The sequence below is a fragment of the Manduca sexta genome, chromosome 23, assembly GCF_014839805.1.
Source record: "Manduca sexta isolate Smith_Timp_Sample1 chromosome 23, JHU_Msex_v1.0, whole genome shotgun sequence".
NCBI classification, from domain to species: Eukaryota; Metazoa; Arthropoda; class Insecta; order Lepidoptera; family Sphingidae; genus Manduca; species Manduca sexta.
Genome location: NC_051137.1, coordinates 14,440,604 through 14,460,338, shown reverse-complemented (window position 1 = coordinate 14,460,338; position 19,735 = coordinate 14,440,604). Strand labels below are relative to the sequence as shown.

The following is a 19,735-nucleotide window of genomic DNA, read 5'->3' as shown; positions in this document are numbered from 1 at the left end:
AACAATAAACGAAATCTACTGGATTATTTTTATATAACTAAATAAATAGACAAGCAAACTGGAAAAATGATAAGGGTTACCATTATACACGGTGTCAACACTAGATCATTGAATTACAAAGATCAATGCGAGGTTGAACCTGCGTTATTCAAATTACACTCTGTTAATAAGGTGGTGGAATAAAACACAAAACTGTAAAGATATAAAAGTTTATTTACAAAAAATACAAAAACGCATTCATAAATTATTATTTTATCCTAATTTATATTTACAGTCTTAAAAATAATCATGAATGAACGCGACCAAACGCAGTCGCCGTTCGTAAAGAATAAATGAATTCGTTCGTTTGAAAACATGAGCACCGGTAATATAAGAACAGGCACTAACAACTTCTTTTGCATTTTAGGGCTGATAAAATTCAAATTAAACATTACACTTTCTATAACTTACAATTTAGGCTTGTTTCCATAGATAAAATAACACGATTTCTAAAAGTATCACAAAGGATTTTTATTCTGGTAATAAAAAGACAGCCTTGCTTATAAATTCTTAACTATCAATCTTGTCCAATATCTTTACTTGACTCTTTTAAACTGTGTTTTAGCTTCTGTACTATTAAAACACTAATTTAAAACATATCAACGGGAAATGCATTACCTATATTTACAACACAATATTCACTTCTTGAGACCTAATTTTCTTGTGCCTGTTAATATACCCACGGTCAAGCTTCACTGAAGCCATAGATTATAGAATATTGTCGATAGCATGGATGACTCCGTTAGTGGCGGGAATGTTGTGAGTTATCACTTGAGCGTTATTCACCTTGATGCGACCTGGAACAACAAAATTATCTATCAATTAGTATATTCGTATTTGTGGATATTTTGTGGATATAAATGTTTATTCTTCAGTCTAGTATGCAGGCTGTCTCGTAAAAATCTCAAATGTCGCATGGAATAGAAACTTAAATAATATTTAATTTCCTATGTTTTTATATACGCAAACAAATTCTAAGTTAAACATCATACAGATCAGATAACGTATGTGTTTAGGTAGAACCAAGGTACTTAACTGCTGAGCACATGCCCCATTAAGATACTATTGTGAGGGTTTAGACCTAAGTCTACCAAGATGGCCTAGTACAGTTTGGCACACTTCACATACCTTCGAAATTGTTATGGAGAATTTTAAGATCTATAGATTTATCTATTATTTACAAAATAAGAATATCTCACCAGAGTTCTTTTGCAACGTGAGTGGTTTAGCGTCCTCCATGGAGTTCCGGAGCTGGTAGTACCTCATGCCGGCGCTGTACAGCGTGCCGGTGAGCACGTGTCGCGCCACCAGCGCCTTAGCCGCAGACTTCTCCGACAACTTCGTTACCTCGACTGGTGATAGTCGACCGAATGCTGCGTCCGTTGGCGCGAACACTGTGTAGGTTTTGCTCTCTGGAAATAATAAGATGGTGATGAACTCACTAGATGTCTGAACTGGGGTAAAGTTAGATTAGTTTTGAGCACCATTATTGTATATAAAGAGTTAACTGGTGATAAAACTGCACTAAACAAAATAGGAATTTGCCCTTATTTTCGTATTTAGTACATAAGAACTAATTTACATGCTTTAAGCCAGAGACAACCAAGGTTTTAAGTCGAGGACTCAAATATAACAAATAGAAACCGTTTATTAATTTTTCTTCCATCAAACTATCGGGCAATTGAGTTATTTTGTTAATTGCTAATGAAATTATACCTGCGAGAGTATCCGCGAAGCCGCTGGCCTGGATCGCCTTCAGGAATATGGTGAACCTTCGATCTCTATCGGCCTGCAGCGTCTGGACCAGATCCCCGACAGGCAGGGGGGAACATGACACGGTCTACTGCGTGTGCTATGCCCTGGAACAAGTGTGTTTTCTATGAGATCTTCAATACTACTAGGAAGAAGCAATTATAGAAAAGAATAACGTTGAAGATGATCATTATAATAAAAGTGCGTATAAAGACAATTATATTCCTTATTTATATGTGCTAAAATTAGCTGTAAAGTGGCTACAATAAATTGCTAACTAAAACCAAGTTCCTTCTGATTTTTTTTTCACGAATTAAGTTTTACCAACCTGAGGGATATGAATGTCCTTCTTATCGTCAAGGACCCTGGCTCCGTTGATGGTAGTGACGCGGACCTCGTTCCACTCCACGTCGTGCATATCATACTGGTTAACTCTTAGTTGTGTACCGGCCAGCGACACACCGGTCATCTCGTCTTGAAGAGATCCAATATCGAATGCACCTGGGATCACGTGGTGTAGAAGCAGCTGCAAGAAGAAGGTAATTTTTTTATGCTTTGACTGCAAGGGTCGTAGATCTTAACCGATGCCTTAAAAAATATACAGGGACAACAAAGTGACTAAATTGCACCTATTGATAAGTGGAGTGATGTCCAGATACCAGAGATTTATCCCTCGCCAGTTGACACAATTTTGCCGTCCTGTTCAAAATCCGAATGCATATCCCACACTGCTTTAATATAAATAGGTAAGTCGTATGCTGGAATATATGGATTCGTTCAAATATTGTTAGAGTTTCACTAGGTGTCAGCCATTGTCTGATCCTGTCATCAATCCACTGAGTGCTACAGTTATCATCGACACCTTATGCACTACTATTATTTTTAAAAGAATATGATAACTGGTGATTTTGTCAATATTTCATGACGAATGTATGGCAGTAGAGAGCTTTGTAATACCCACCTCTGGATGGTTGCTACTTTTTATTAATGGTCGCAGCACTTACCATCAGGCAATTTGTTTTTCATGTAATTATTTGTTTTAGACACATAAGTTAGTTGAACATAATGACTTATTTAATATGGAGTCATTTTATTCATCTAATCTGCGGTCAAAATATAAATTAAAGTTTTAAGCTTTCGAAAGTCTCGTTAATATTAAAATGAAAATAGTAAAACATAAATAAGTCGTAAAATGATTTTTACTTTCTAGAATATTAATCTGAATATTCAAATATGAGTTGAACATTGACCGGAAAAAGTAATGTAATCGTTATTAACCGAATAATATATTGTTTTACATTTCTACTTTTACTACGATTTAAATTTTAAATTTTTAGATCTCAAAGATATAAAACTCTTGCCAACTTACCCCGCTGAGCAATCTGGGGTTGTCACGGAACTTCTCCTCAGCCCTATCTGGTCCTCCAAGCTGCACCAGCAAGGTCCTGAAAGCCTTGTCAGTTGGAGCGAAGATAGTGTACGGGCCAGTCTCATTCAATATCGAGTCCAAACCTGACTGCTTCAGATATTTAGCCGTCGCGAACAAACCATTTTCTTTCAGGATCTCTACAAGACCTGGGTTCGCTTGCCTCGATGAACCTACATGGGGAGTGCTTTCTTCAAACGTTGGCAGAGAAGGTGGTATTGTGCTTGATCCTATGACAACTAGATCTTTTGGCGGTGGTCGATATGAGGGCGTGGTATTTATTGTAGACGAGAAGGTTGAACTTGAGTACGTGTTTCTTGGAGACTGACTTATGCTATTCCTGCCTGATGGCCTTTCGAAGATTGGAGTGCTGGATTTCGCAATATACCTCTCAGTGCTTGTTACAGCAACTGTTGAGGGGATGAAGGTCTGCGTCTGAGGAATTGTAGACCTCGTTGACTGTATTATGGGATTATGGTATACAGGAGTTGGGGTTGTTTGAATTATTGGATTTGTGTGACCACTAGTACCGTGGTGAGTGGTGGTTATGAAGTTTGAATAACTTGATGGTGGGTGTGATGATGCCGCAATATAATCTGTGGTCTCGGTTGATGGACTGACTGTAGTTGTGGTGAAAATGCTGTTGGAAATTTTCGTAGGTCCTGGCAATTGAATTTCACCCTTCTTTATCTTGTTCAAAATGTTTTCTACCTCTGGTCCTTCTTCTGTTTGTTGGCCATTAGCTTTAACACCTTTCACCTTATAAGAACCATCCTCTTGCTCTTCAAGAAACACAAAAGTGACCTTCTTTTTGTTTTGCAAATCGGTATGTATGTTGGAAACTTCTTCGAGTTTGCCGTTTTCTGCCTGTTTAACTAATTCAAAGTTGGCACCTGGAGGCAGTACCCCTTTGGTTAACTCTTCAAACGATACACGACTTTCCTTTTGTGCCTCTTGTGCGGCCTTCGCAATATGGGCCAAGTTTGGGCTCTCAGCTGTGATTGCTCCTTTGGGAATAAGATTGGGATTCGTAGTTCTGATTACTTCGAATTTTTGTCCGTTAAGATTGATTTCCCTTGAAGAAAAGTTTTTTCCGTTAAAATCTTCCGGGTTTTCAGCCAGAGCCACTTTGAGCTGTTTGAGAATGTCTGGTTTCTGTAAAAGTTCTGCGCTTTTGGCTCTTAAGTTATCATCGAAACCTTTAGTTTCACTTTCTTCCAAGAGGTTTTTGATATCATTATAAAGTTTTTGCTTATTTCTGTCTTGGGGTGGATGCCTAGTTTTCGTTTTAAGCCTAGGCGTGTACCTGCGGGTGGTAGGTGAAGGCGATGGCGGTGGTGGCGGTGGTGGTGGCGGAGCTGGCGTCGTAGTCGTAGTAGTGGTAGTGGTGGTAGTCGTTGTGGTAGTCGTCGGGTGCTCTCTTTCATACAGTTCGACAGCTTTCCTGAATAAATCCGTCTCATGCGGTAAGATCGGTCGGCGTTTCTCATAATTTCTATTCCCGTAGAAATCGTAGTTCTCTGTGGTAGTGTAGGACGGTACAGTTTTCGTTGCTTGTTTACTTATAAACTCCTCGTGCAGCTTTTGTACTTTTTCTTGTTGTTTCTGTTGTTGCTTCTCAACAAACTCTTGGTGCTTTTGAATAATACGAGCTCTCTCTTGTAGTTCCTTTAGCTTCTCCAAGTTCTCTTGTGATTGTTGTTCGAAAAGGCTCTGGATATGAGCTGCTTGATCGTTTGAGAAAACGGGTTGTTGGCCTAGAGATGGTTGGAATGGAAGCTGAGCATTATTTAAGTTTAAGTTTTGAGGAGCGTGGTTTTGAGGCGCCAAATTTTGAGGTGCCAAATTTTGGGGAGCCAGATTTTGCGGCGCTAGATTAGGAGCTGGTTGTATGGTTATTGGGTTTGGTTGACTGAATATTTGTTGATTTTGAGAAGTAGCTACCGTTGGCAAGAATGCACCAGAAGTTGGCCTCTGCTGACCGATGTTCACAGTCGGCTGAGCATTTTGGTTGAAAGACTGAGCATTTTGAGAGGCAGGAACATTTTGGTACGTCGGCAATGTAGGGACTGGTTGAGGTAAAATGTTCTGGGGCTGTGGAGGCAGCTGCCTTATATTCTGCTGCTGGTGTTGTTGTACATAGTTGATGGGATTAACACCTTGCCCTTGATATTGGAAATTATTTTGCAAAGGCAAGTTATTTTGAAGGCCGACATTGTTAGGAATGCTCTGGGTTGGAATGGGTTGCGCGGGGAGTATGTTGCTAAACTGGGGCACGTATGATTGTTGCACTTGGGGTTGCTGGTAGACCGACTGTTGGTACTGCACCGGTGGTGGAGGGCTGGTCAATAAATTGGATTGTTGTTGGAAATTCTGGAGTGGAGAATTCAGTCCGAATCTTGTTTGGTGCTCGTTAAATCCCTGATGTTGTATCGGTGCTGGTCTTCTTACTTCGAAATCATTTTCTATCTGGAAATAAAATTTATCTTTTATTGTACATATAAGTATTATTTTATTATAGGTTCTCTGAATCTATATGTCCAGATTTCGTATCCTAAAGTTAACTGATTCTTAATGACGGAAATTGATAAATGTGCATCGTATTGTTTTCTACAATACATACAATCTTGACAAGTTATAATAATTAATAAATAAATCGATTTTTATTAATAAATAAATCGATTTTTATTGAAATTAAACTATTGTTAGAATTTTATAGCGATTTTTAGATCATCTTTTTCTATCGACGTTCGATAAACAAATTTTTCATCATTGTTCATGGTCACGAGTAAGATCCGGAGGGGGTCATCGGTTTTCCTTCAAAATTGAAATATCACATAAATGAAAACCTCAATGAATTAGGTCCGGTTATCTCTGCAGATTACGGTTTGGTTGTTGGTTTTTGAAATCAAGTGCCGTGACAAAACTTTTTTATTTGGATGATACAGCTTAATAAAACATTTCTAACTGTGAAATGTGATTCAATGTGCCTTTGGTTCTGGTTTTTGTAATGCCCAACGTTAAGGCAAGATCTTGATCAAAGATTTTTATTGAGAGTAAACGACGTTCAACATATTACTACAACGTTGAAAAGGAGTATGTTATGATGCGTTATGTCTTTGAAGTGGCGATATTAATATTAATCAACTATCTTCATTGGGCTAGCATGTATTATGAAAATATAATAGGCCGGCAAAATTATGACGTTCGTTGACGGACGCAACGTACCAATCACCCGTGGTATCTTAATTCTTATTATTTGATGTAGGTACTATACTGTAGATATATTTTGCTTTACACTGTATTAATAATTTAGAAAACCTTGCAGTACTGTGGCGCGCATCGTAGATTTAACTTGTCAGCGCATAATAATGTTGCATTTGATAATGTTGCATATGATTTACGTTCATCAATAAATTGCGCGTCACTGTTCTTCATTTCGCCGTAGCATGTTTGTAATTTTGTCGTAATCGCTTGATTCAACCTGTCCATTCTATTTGATATTGCAATATTTCAAGGGGTTTGCTGTTTGCTTTAGCGAAAGAGACGTTAATATCTGTAAATTACCTACTTTGTGTTGTTACTTTATGTTTTATCAAGCGTTAAATTGCGACAGGTAATAAATTATTTATAATGCCACAAAATAAAACATCCATCGGAATTCTTGAGGAAAGAAATGTCGATTTCGTCATAATTCTTGAATTATGGGTTAATAGGTAATTATTTAATGCTTTGTATCCTTCTTATAATATTTGTAAGCTCATTTTTGAGATAAGTATACATCTATATATATAAATATAAATGTGTTTACGTGTATGGACTCCAAACAGCTGGGGCGATTTTAATGATTTTTTAGGTAATGTTCAAACCGATCCTGGGAAGTTTGTTAGCGGTTGGGCAACGAGAAGTCATTTGACTATAAGTAGATATTTAGGGTCTCTAGTATATATAGATAATATGTAAAGAGTAAAACCTTTTGTCCTCTCACAACTGTATGAAGACGCGAACGTCAATTGTTGATCCCAAACTTAACATTTTGCAATATTAGTTAAGCATTATGTCTCGTAAAATGTCATTGATTTCCTAATTTTATATTTATGGACATTACTATTGTCCAAAATGTCAAATTGAGTCATCGTAATTTTTTTTGTCATCAAACATAATCTTAAAAATATTGTTACGATCATTTCAAAACATTCATAAAGTTTAAATTTAAATATCATACAATAATTTTTATGACTTCATGTCCAGGGTAATGTGCTACGCCCAAACCAGCAGCTAGCATAATTCCGGCGATCTTTAATAAGAAGTACCTTTCATACATAAGTCGACTATCGACATTGCAAGAAGCGTCTTTGATTATTCGACATTAGGTTTTATTACTACTAATTAACGTCTTATCATGGCGTTCTGGTGCAGTCTTCATCAGGTTTTTCAATTATTTTTTTAATAACAACGCCTTTGAATTTTAATATATAATATTAGTTATGTGAAACAAAACGGTGATGGGTAAATGTAAGAAGTGAAAGACGTCATACCGCAGTGGGAGAAAGTAATTTCATGACCGGGTAACCTTGTGCACAATGATGCATAACGTTTAAATCTAGTGCATGCAAATTAGTACAGTATAATTTACTGGTGGTAGGATATATAATAAATATCCGCCCGGATATAAAATCCATCCGCCCGACTGTACACAAGGTATTAAAACCCACCACAGTGGCCCGCGTAAGCTGTCGAGTTCTAATGGAAGGACAGTTTTGAAAGCAGAAGGGGTAAAATAGAGACAAAATCCCTTTTTAATAAAATAGAGACAAAAAAACTCTAAATAAACCACTACACTAGCAGGTTTTTATCATGTAGGTATACATGAAATTGTTAATTATCCAGTTGATTGCAAAACACTACAGACTTCACACACAAGCAAATGTTTGAATAAAGATAATAGGTAAAAACATTGCGGTCATAAGCCGATAGTAATGCCAAATTATTATAAACGAAAATGATGTATCGGTTTGGCATTTAAAATTTGAATTGTGTAAATATAATGAAATTGCTTGGTCAGTGTTTATTATTGTGTTGATAAAACTCTTATTAAACTGATTTAGTGTTTGTCTATACTTCTATATTAAGATATGAAGCTGAAGAGTTTGTTTGAACGCCCTAATCTCGGGAATGAATAGTTCGAATTGAAAAAATATTTTAATATTGAATAGCCCGTTTATCGAGGCATATTATAGATTATATAACATACTGGTAAAACCAATAGAAGCGGAGCATCAATTAAAAATGTTGCAAAAACGGGGGAAAAATTATTTCTTTTGAGAGCTTTCGTTGCGTGCGCTGCGTAAACGGTTAAAGTTACGCAACAATCATGTATGACGAAATTGTTCTTCTTAAGAAGTGTTTAGAAAGACATTGTAAAACAAATTCTCCCGCTCCATCTGTCTGCCCGTCTGAAAGCGATAAGCTTAAAATCTACCCCACGGATTCGATGATAATTGGCATGGAGATAGTTTGAGACACTGGGAAAGACATAGGCTACATTCTATCCCGGGAAAATATATAGCGGGACTTTCATCCCCGAAATCTGTTTCACGTATCATATAATTCTTTAGGTTATTATTTATTTGCGACAAAACATATAATTATTGAGTTTTTGGCAAATAACACCAAAAAAGTTAGTATTACTACCAGTGCCTGGAAAGATGGATTTTCATGAAATTTAAATTTATATTCTACCTCACAAGGAAGTCTATTCGAACATGATACCAACGTCTAAGTAATTCGCTTCACTCATGCACGCTTATGTGTTTATGACTTCGATCATATGATTTAGAGGCTGTTCAAGTTTAATAAAAAAAAAGAACTACAATTCATAATGTAAGTATACCATAATTAATTTCAAGACCAATGCCGATGTATCATTCCAAATTTTAACAATATTTCTACATTATTATCTCTCTGTCCATTTCCGAATGCGTACAATAACTCGTATTAGAAAATATGCGAGTAATATATCACTAGCATACGTAACATGGCCGCCACCGTGCCGCATCAGTGCAACGAAAGCGCATTCCAACAGATGAACGCTCGCTGTTTCGCAACATCTCACAACTCTGTCATATGTGTTTAGTTTCTTTTTGTGTCCGTATGTTAGGTAATGTTAAGTTTGTGGCCTACAGGCGGATGGATTTTGATGGAACAATGTACACGCAGTTAGGCATTGTAGAGTATATATTTATTATCCGCCCGGATAGCTACCACCATATACGAGGTGTTAAAACCCACTACAGTGGCCCACGTAAGTGTGTCGCGTTCCGGGATTAGCCTGTGTATATCGTATCTTTGTATAATTGTGTCGACTGAGGGGTAATCATCTCTCGTCAGTCGCCATTCTATCGGACCCCACTCCACTGACCATCAGATGCAGTTGGGTTACATTGTCGTGCACGTACAACAAAAATCCAGCAATTTGGTGCAAAAGATTTTCTATCTATATAATATATTTTTCAGTGCTTTCTGTTCCGGTTTAAAGAACATTGTAGTGAATGTAATGAACGCGCAGTATTTCAGTCAAAATTAAAAAAATGACCTACGTGTTTCTATTACTAATTAGAAACAAAACTACCAATATGATTATATATTGTTATGGTTTTATTAGCTTATTGACTGGCATGGCGTTCAGTAGCACACGAGCGACTTGTTCGTCTTGAATCTAGTTCTATAGAATTGCCTAAAATCCATCGCAGACGACTTACCTACATTGAGTTACTATACTATACTGCCTATATTGAGTTCCTACATTATGTAGATTTATATACAAAAGAAATAAAACAACATTTACGTTTCTCTTTAATATATCGCCGATACATCATACCCAATTATACGCGAAAATACTCAAGTTAACTTGCGAAGCGATCATTCAGTGCGCGTTCAACTGATATAACAGTCCATCGACCCGTGACGACGTGAGGTGTGAACAAGGCGGGTAATATGCAAGCTGATAGCCATTCTCAGTTACAACGATTTACATTGCAAATCGTTTTGTTAGCATTACTAGTTGCGATCCTGTATGGAAAACAAATATTGCTGCTATATCGCGAGCTCAATTCGGCGATGTCCAGAACTTAAGGAACAATTGAATTAAAACTAGGTAAGGGTTTGAAACCTAACCTAATTTGTTCGTGTCATAAGGTTCAAATTTAATGAATATTCTACACAGTAAGTTAATTCAAATTAAGCTCTTAAACGCGTTACTGAGTAAATCTTAATGTCTTGTAGCTAGGGACATAGGTGTACTGGCACATTAGTAATGTAGCTTTTGATAATTAAAAATGTAACACTTCTCTCAAGCATGAGAACAATTATGCCTAGCCAGCTCGAAGGACCAAACATGCAAATAAGGTTATGTCGAAACGCACCCATAATGACACGCGTATCTGTCCCATCGTGGGAAACGTTGCACATCGACACACTCTCCCCGTGAGAATTTCAGATAAACACGTAGTTTTCATGAGAATATGCGGCCACTACGCGGAAGTATGATTTACTCTCGCAATAGTTAACGTTGTAGATTTAAAATAGCGATTGGCTTGACCGGTTAATCAACGTTTCGCTGTGAATTTCTTGCCTAATCAAGTAAGTACTTTTCTAGAAGAAAACATAATCTCGTTGGCTTTTAGCAAACGTACTTCTATGAATGAAATTTCTGCCAAAACGGAGGAACCGTTTCGGAAATTTATATTATTTAATTTAAGTAATGTTTATTTCTAAACTTTACCGTATTAAACAAACAGATTGCGTTTACTTGCAATGAGGTCTTCAAAAACCTATTTATTGAATTGTACATTATATTCATATTAAGGTTGTTATGTCCAGATTAATTGACTATCCAAAATGTGCTTGTTAAAATGCCTAACCGTCTCACTAGTACAGTGGCTTGCACATTTCTTCACCTCTATATATCCAGATAAATATGTATGTATCAAGCACTACATAGTGCTAGTTCTTTGTCATTAAACGTCCTTGAACAGCAAACCTACGCATAAATAAATAAATTAACTGCGCCGGAGGACACAGTTCATTGAATAATGCATGCAAGCGTCCGAATGAAAGCGAACTTTCGTAGTTTTGTGGAAACACACGTTTTGTTATTCAACCGGCGATCGTTACTCGTGGAATCCTTTAGAAAATGCATTTTGACAAGGTGAAAATTAATGTTAATTGGCTGTGAAAGTAAAGATTGTGTAATGCAGTCAAATTAGTCTTATAATTGTAATACAACGTAGACGCAGTTGGGTATGATGTGTAAAAGGAAAAAGTATTTCATAACTATTATACGAAGATAAAATAACTGTCTACAGCATTAGACGACATGCCTGCTTCGGAATGAATAGCGCTCATCTCCGCAGCGAAACAAATTTATTTGATCAGCAAATATCTGATTGGCGTTTGCGTGTCTGTCTTCGGTATAATACCCACAAAACAAGACTTCTATCTTGTTGTAGCAAGAGTTGTGCGTGACTGTTAAATATATTTACTTACATATTTGTCTTGGAATTTAAAATAAAGAAGAAATTAGAAAGGGAGCCAACATTAGAACAGAGAAAAAGACATGTGTATTTAAAAGAACTTATTTATATGTACTGTGTTAGTAATGGTATGACATTCTAGGCATTAACATCAATTAGGTACATTGTGAGGAAACCATTCAAAAATACTATAAATGTATAATTTTTTATATCTTACAGTAAATTCGGTTTGTTTTCATATTGTTACTTTATGTTTACAATATATTCTGATTCCGTACATAATGTATAAGATAAAAACCTCAGAATAAAAACAGCGGCAAAATGCAACGCCTTTTTCATAATTCCATCTACGTATAAAGGAAACTCGAATATACAGCCACTCATAAATTAAATACTTTTTACTATGTACAAACTTTTTACTGTGAGTCAGTAGCGTGGTCGATGACCTTTTAAAAGGAAGATATAACGAAACCGAAAGTTACACGCAGAACCGGTTGAACCCTGTCTCCGCGCAGTGATAGTGAAAGTCGTTTAACAATCATACAAACATAACCGTTAGGAGATGTGTATGTTATGCGGGTGGTAATTTTTTCTTTCTTTTTCTAACGTTTGTTTTGTTATATTCGATACAATGTTTATTGTTGGCTGTATGTTTAACTGCATGGCTGTAGGTAATGCTGTAGGCTGAATGTTTATTTTTTTTTAAAGGCTATCTTCGTAGCTCACTCCAATTGACGCTGGTAAATTTCAGAAGAGAAGTAATTTAGAAGTCAAAGAAGAGTAAAGATAATCCTACTGACTCTTTGCCCCCAAGAAAAAAGTATTTAAATATTACTTATTTGATAATTTCTTTATGTACAAATTTTATGACATTAAATCGATCTAAGTATTAAAAAAAATCTATCTTTAATAATATTAAACTATTAAACTTTACGTATATAATTCAGAACTATGATATATTTTATAATAATAACGCTTTAACCGTGTTGGGTTTGGAAATTCAAAATGAATAAGAAGGGCGCAACAACCGGAAGATTGTTCAACACTGGATCCCAGACTGAAATATACATTTGCATAAACGAATGGTGTCAACAGATATCATTTGTTCGCCGCATTTTGCATAAGAACATGTGTGAGAGTGCAAAAAGGAGGACATGTGAAATAACTACATTACTCTGTTATTAAGCTGGATTTAATGTGCAGTAGCTCTTTTAAGGTTATGGTAGGCTTCCTTAATGCGCAATTTATTATAAACATCCAAAATTTTAAAAAAATAATGGACACTGCCAATAAATTTTTAGCGCATTACAATCTTATGTTAATGCGAATGTTAGACATTAAAATTAAACTATTTTTTGGATTTTATCGCGGTTTTAATGTTTTAGTTTTTTCCCCATTTATAACTAAAACATTAAAACCGAAAAATAGTTTAATTTTAATGCATTACAAGTTATCAACTTGGAATTATTGGCCTCTTTTTAAAATAAAATAATTTATTTGACCCCTGTAAAATGTTAAAGATTAAGATTCCGTCAATATTACCTTTACTACCAGTTCGGAAAGCAGTTCTCACCAATTAAGACGGGCAAGAAACTTAGCTCTTTTCAAAATCAGTAAGGTATAAACTACAGCACATGATACATAGAAAAAAATACAATTGGTCTTTTCATTTGTTATTGAGTTGTCGTCGATGTTCATTCATATGCTCGCAAAATCTATACTTATAATAAATCTGTAGAGAGGTCAATTCTGTACATGAAATATATTTCAAAAATAACTATCAGGGGGTGATTAGGGATCGATACTGATGCCAAAAATGCAATTAGTAAAATTTTTGTCTGTCTGTCTGTCTGTCTATCTGTCTGTCTGTCTGTCTGTATAACCGTTATAGAAACAAAAACTACTCGACGGATTTTAACGAAACTTGGTACAATTATTTTTCATACTCCTGTGCTGGTTATAGTATACTTTTCATCACGCTACAATTAATAGGAGCAGAGCAGTGAAGGGAAATGTTGGGAAAACGGGAGAAGTTACTCCATTTTTTAAGCTTCCGTCGCGTGTGCAACCTTAATGGTTAAAGCTACATAGAAATCATGTATGACGGAAATGTTCTCCTTAAAATTATGTAAAAAATATCCCACGACAGCATATATCTATCTTTTATGGTTGACTCACAATAACACGTGTAACTCCCGATAGCTTAGCAGTTCGAAGCTTTCTCATTATATTTGTTTACTAATCTTAGGAACTATCGGTCCAAACTGAAAAATTCTTTTTGCGTTGGATAGCCCTTTATTTGTGGATTGCTATAGGCTATATATCATCACGCTATACCCAATAGGAGCGGAGCAGCAATGGCTAATCTCTGGAACTACCGGTCCAAACTGAAAAATTCTTTTTTGCGTTGGATAGCCCTTTGTTCGTGGAGTGCTCTAAGTTATATATCATCACGCTATGACCAATAGGAGCGGAGCAGTAATGGCTAATCTTAGGAACTACCAGTTTGAACTGAAAAATTCGTTTTGTGTTGGATAGCCCTTTATTTGTGGGGTGCTATAGGCTGTATATCATCACGCTATGACCAATAGGAGCGGAGCAGTAATGAAACATGTTACAAATACGGGGACAATTTATTAGTTTTGAGAGCTTCCGTTGCGTGCGCTGCGTAAACGGTTAAAGTTATGCAACAATGATGTATGTCGGGATTATTCCTCTTAAAAAGTTCTAAAAAATATATATTATAAAACAAAGTCCCCCGCTGCATCCGTTTGCCTGAACGTCTTAAACTCAAAAACTACCCAACGTATTAAGATAAAATTTGGTATGGAGACAGTTTGAAACCCTGGGAAGAACATAGGCTCCCGGGAAACTACTACTTTTATAATGGAAAACTTTAGCCTGAAAAACTTTATAACGCGGGCGGAGCCGCGAGCAAAAGCTAGTAGGTAATAAATTAATTTTCATTTCCTCTTCCAATAACTATGTACAAGATTTCAAAAATATTATCTTCCTAAGCGGTAGACATTACTATGATCTCTCGTTTTTTAACATCATTACACGACATCAATTATATCCTCATTGACCTACTCATAGCGTAGATACTTAGACTTTGAAACCAATTAGTTCTTAGGTTAGCCAGGTCAAGCCTTTAAAATTTATGAAAACGATATGACAAAAGTAGGTATATATTGCCCAGGATCAGACATTTTAACTGATTTATGCTCGTCAAACCGCATCAGGTCGCCGCAGTGGACTATGGCCTATCCTCTGTTTTCGAGGAGTTCCGCGCCCAACATTGGGTCAGTAAGTATATAAGTACAGAACTGGCCATCTCATTAGTAGAGAAGACCCGCGCCCAAAATCCTCGAATCAATGGTCAATAATATAAATTAAAGGACCGGTACCTTTCATTCATATTTTTCATTAAACTCGCTTCTTATTACATCATGCCAGTGAGTTCAATGAACCGAGCTATTGCACCTCTGCATACCCTTATGAGGATAATCATGGTGTTACACTACGTTACATTCCCTTAATCAATCTACCGTTAACATTATATAACTCAGAGATACCTTATTAACTCATGCAGTTAGCAATTTAAACTCATTTCAAAACAGTTGTAAAACGCATAAGGGATATATCGAATCCATTTAACTCAAGTTATGAAACCAAGATTGTTGCAAAATCGTAAAGGCTTGATTTTCAACGTAAGTTCTTTTATCACTGAATGAGACATCGAAAAGGTCTTTAAATAATGGAATCGCGGTCTCCGTAAAAACAGTGTCAATTAGGGTTCTTTCGCAAAAAGTGCCATTTCACGTGGCGTAAACGTTTCGTTTGTTTGTAGGACAATTATAATTACGTAAGATTAAATTTGTTTATTATAGAGGCTGAGTTTTTACAGCTTTGTTGCAATATTTTATAAATTCATCATAAAATAAACTGATAATATAAGCTTTGAGATACAAAGCTTTAGCACCGCATTGCGCTGATTGACTTCTGACATCTGGCTACAGCATCCTAAATCGGAAAACAATGCTCGCATACAGCTATCTAGCTGCATAAACAAACAACCCAACAAAACACGCAATAATACATTGGATTATAAAAATATGAGCTATATCTGAGAATGGAAAGCATTAACACCTGAGTAAATATTTTACCATTTTCTTCTCATGAACAGCACTTACATTGTTTTCCTTATAAATTTAATATGCAAAATCGCGAACTACAAAAGACAAAGTAAACACGCACAGCGTAACCATGGAAAACAATAGATTCTATAAAACATAGCAAAGAAAATGCCTCATAACTCATAACGCGTTTTTACCGGGCAAAGGTTGTGAGAGAAATTTGAATAACTAACATTGTAGACGCGCAGAACGGGTGAAAGCCAAGTGCCACACGCGAGAATAGCGCCTTATTAATGTAATAGATATTTCATAATAATTGGCATATATGTTTGGTGAAATTCTTAGCATTTGATGGACTGACTCACAGACAACATAAGGCCTAAACCGATTCATTTTTTGGATCACGAAGTTTGCTCAGTAAAATATAATAAAATTCCTAATACTGACCGATTCAAAGATAAGATGGTCCGAGTTCCTACAAGTGTTATAAACTCACCCGACGTCCAGTAAAGCGGGTGTCATACTGGCGATCATCGAGGAACGCAAAGCTACCGTTGATTGACATCATATTTAGTCTACTTCATATATTTATGCCAACATCAAAGTAAAACCAGGGATATACTAAACTTATTCGTGTCCGGAAACTACAGACATATTAGTACGTCAGTACCACATTGTTAACTTATCGAGTAAAATTCAACATAAATCGATTAACACATCACGCCAGCCAATATTACAGGTATCTAGATCAATTCATATCAAAAATACGGAAATGGAAGCAATTAGTAAATTCTAACAGGAACTTATAAGGAAAAGCACAATAAATAATAACGTGCATGATCCATTATGATTAACGACATCGCGTATGTCATGTCCATTACTGGGTAATGAGACTTAAAAAAAGAAATGGGGCGTTCGCAATAAACATTTAAATCTTTCATTTAATATTTTTAATAGTAATGTTTGTAAAAATGTTTGGATATTAAAAGTAAACGCAAAAACTATTAACATAGCTTTTGGCCATGCAAGAAGTAAAGTCAGTACCCTCTTAATTCCTAACACAAAAGTTTTATTATATTTTGGAGTTAAAATTGTATTTAATTTTTGTGTGTATTAACTTTCAAAGTGAACTAAGACGTAGGATCCACATCATCAAGTACAAAAACCCTTAATTACCTTTATGAATTACCTACTCATCCAGCGCCGTAACATTAGCCAACGATGTATAATTTTATGAGGACATAGACCGTGAATCGCTTGCGTTATTTTATGTAACGGATCATCGGCAATCACTTCGGGCTTAGATTATAAACATAGTAAAATATTGATGATTTTATTTCCTTGAAATAAATTGCTGCGATAGGACGCAAAGATTTTTAAGGACATACTCCTTGAAAAGCCCTAAAGTGTGACTTAGAAAACAGCATGTTTTCCTTTGTATGGTATGAAAAAATATCCAGTCCCAAAAAATGGATACCCCTGAGTCCCGAATATTGTAGGTCAATCTAGGGGAAACCAGTGCAAATGATGACCCACTTATCTAAAATTAATATGTTTAATTCAAAATTAAGTTGATTTTATTCAAATACTCTAAGACTCAAAATAGTGCTTCCGAAGGGCTAAACTATTTCTATTAATGCGTACCGAAGATTCATATTCAAATGTAGCCAACACAGAAATAAAAAAATAAATCTTGAAGGTCAGTATGTTAACTTTTATACCAATTTATTTTATATGATTAGCTTATTTATAGCTGTCTTTAACAATAAACACAAAGAACCTAAATACAGTAAGCCAATTACGAGCTACCAGAGATGGAAAACAAAATATTTTTGGAATATTAATTTATCATACATTGCACATGCTTGTAGCTAAGAAATTAACGATACACCACTTCCATCAAGAATGTTTATACTGCACGAAAGAACATTATCCATATTCGTTTCTGAGCCGCTCACGCATACTCTGCAAATTTCTAAAAACCCACCTAATTAACCTAGTGAGGGACTATAAAAGTGCGTGTACATTAGGTGATTCTTTTGTTACGTATTCAAGGTCCGTAGTAATCATTTAATTTCTTGTTCCGTGTGATTCTTTAAGCCTCATAACGTTGTGGGAAGGCCTATGTAATAAAAAAATTGGACGACAATTGTTAAATTTGTTATCATAACGAACGGAATCTCACAGCAGCTTTGAATGACTAATAAACGCATTGTTTTCGGAGATTTTTGTTTCTCTAATTGCTTAAATGGCATAATACTAGAAACGACGACGATAGCCTGAATTTCCGCAATTGGGATATTTTAATTTTGCCTGCATTCCACTGCCTATATTTGCAACTTATTTGAGAACTTTTTATGTAATTAAAATTTAATATTAAACTTTCAAATGTATTCAAGTAAAGAATCTTATTGATTTATTTTCTCTGCCCACATGAAAATGTGTACCTACAAAGTTTCTAATATTGTTTATAGTTTAAATAAAAAAGGTATGTTATAATTTTTATATATTCAACCAGGATTTGAAGTAAGTAGATTCATATCCAAGGGGATGTTTCTTTAGATTAGTAAATATATAATTGATTAAATTTATTAATTACCATTGTTTCCTTACTTCAAAACCGCATTCTAATTTTAAATTTAAATGTTTCAATTTCAGCCGTTACATCAAAGTTACCAGCCTAATTAATAAAACTCACCCTCGGTCCGGTGATGGCGCTCACCACATGCGCCAACAACACAATCTTCCACACGCCGCCTCTCATGCTGCTCAGATAAGGCAGAGTATCATCACAACACATCCACTGTCCAGCGCTAATCGGCGCCCACTTCTTTTTACCACTGGCAACACTCGCGGCACTCGAATTTTGAAAATGACAGCTGCAAATTGGCGGTTGCAAAATGGCGGACGCGCGCGTCGACGACTCTATGGGCAGTAGCGCGAGAGACGCGCTACGTTCGGTTTTACCACCCCTACTCCGATCGCCCCTACGTTGAGTTTCGAAAGGACTTCAGATGAGTATCGCTCGTCGGAGTTCCGTGCTATGTGGCAAAAGCCATTACAGAGATGGTTAAGGGCAAACCAGAGTATAAAGTTTATTTTAGAAGAATTTTATTAGTATAATAAGTACATACTCAAATGCTTTTTCAGGTCTTGCATAAATTTGTTTCGGAATTCGAATTTCTTCATCTAATTTAAAAAAAAAACAGTGAAAATAATCAAATTTAGCAGGGGTACTGCAAAGAGATGCTTAAATTATACGAAAAAATTATAAAACTAATGAATATTATTATTTTAGTACATAATTGCTCTTCAATCTTATAGCTAAAGTGTTTTTCCAGGTATTTTGGGTTATATAAATCCAAATGTACACTATTAAAACACTCTACATTCAACCCATACGGAACCCTCAAATACCACAGATATATTGACCGATATAGCACATATTTAATGTTAATTGTGGTACGTACATACTGAAACATGGGGCGTTGGTCATAGCATGCGGAAACATTCCGTATACAAACTTTATTGACAATTAAGTAATTAATATTCCATCGTCCCATATTTTAATGTCATGTGTGCTTTCGACATGATGTCGGCGCAATGCCTCAATATACTTTAAAATAATTGTTAATACGATGAGGTTATGAAATAATGTCAGCTATTAAACTTGTTGTTTTTTGATTATTCGTGTTTCGTAATGTACAGCGGATTATTTTTTCCGGGGTTTTATTCGCTTTATGTAATTAGTTATCCTTTTGTAGCGAATTGATATTTTTAATTTTACTTGATTATAAGGAGTTACAGGTTTCGAATTGTCTTTTTATTTTTAACTGACTGTATGGAAC

General features: G+C 35.7%; 1 protein-coding gene across 1 annotated transcript; it reads right to left on the bottom strand.

Moving 5' to 3' along the window:
- Positions 1 to 130: 130 nt before the first annotated feature.
- On the bottom strand, positions 131 to 18,842 carry LOC115445982. Its single transcript, XM_030172517.2, is given in 7 exon segments — positions 131 to 836; positions 1,239 to 1,451; positions 1,756 to 1,864; positions 1,866 to 1,898; positions 2,120 to 2,317; positions 3,161 to 5,686; positions 18,586 to 18,842. Coding segments are annotated over 7 exon segments (3,270 nt in total). The 5' UTR covers positions 18,688 to 18,842; the 3' UTR covers positions 131 to 747.
- Positions 18,843 to 19,735: the final 893 nt, after the last annotated feature.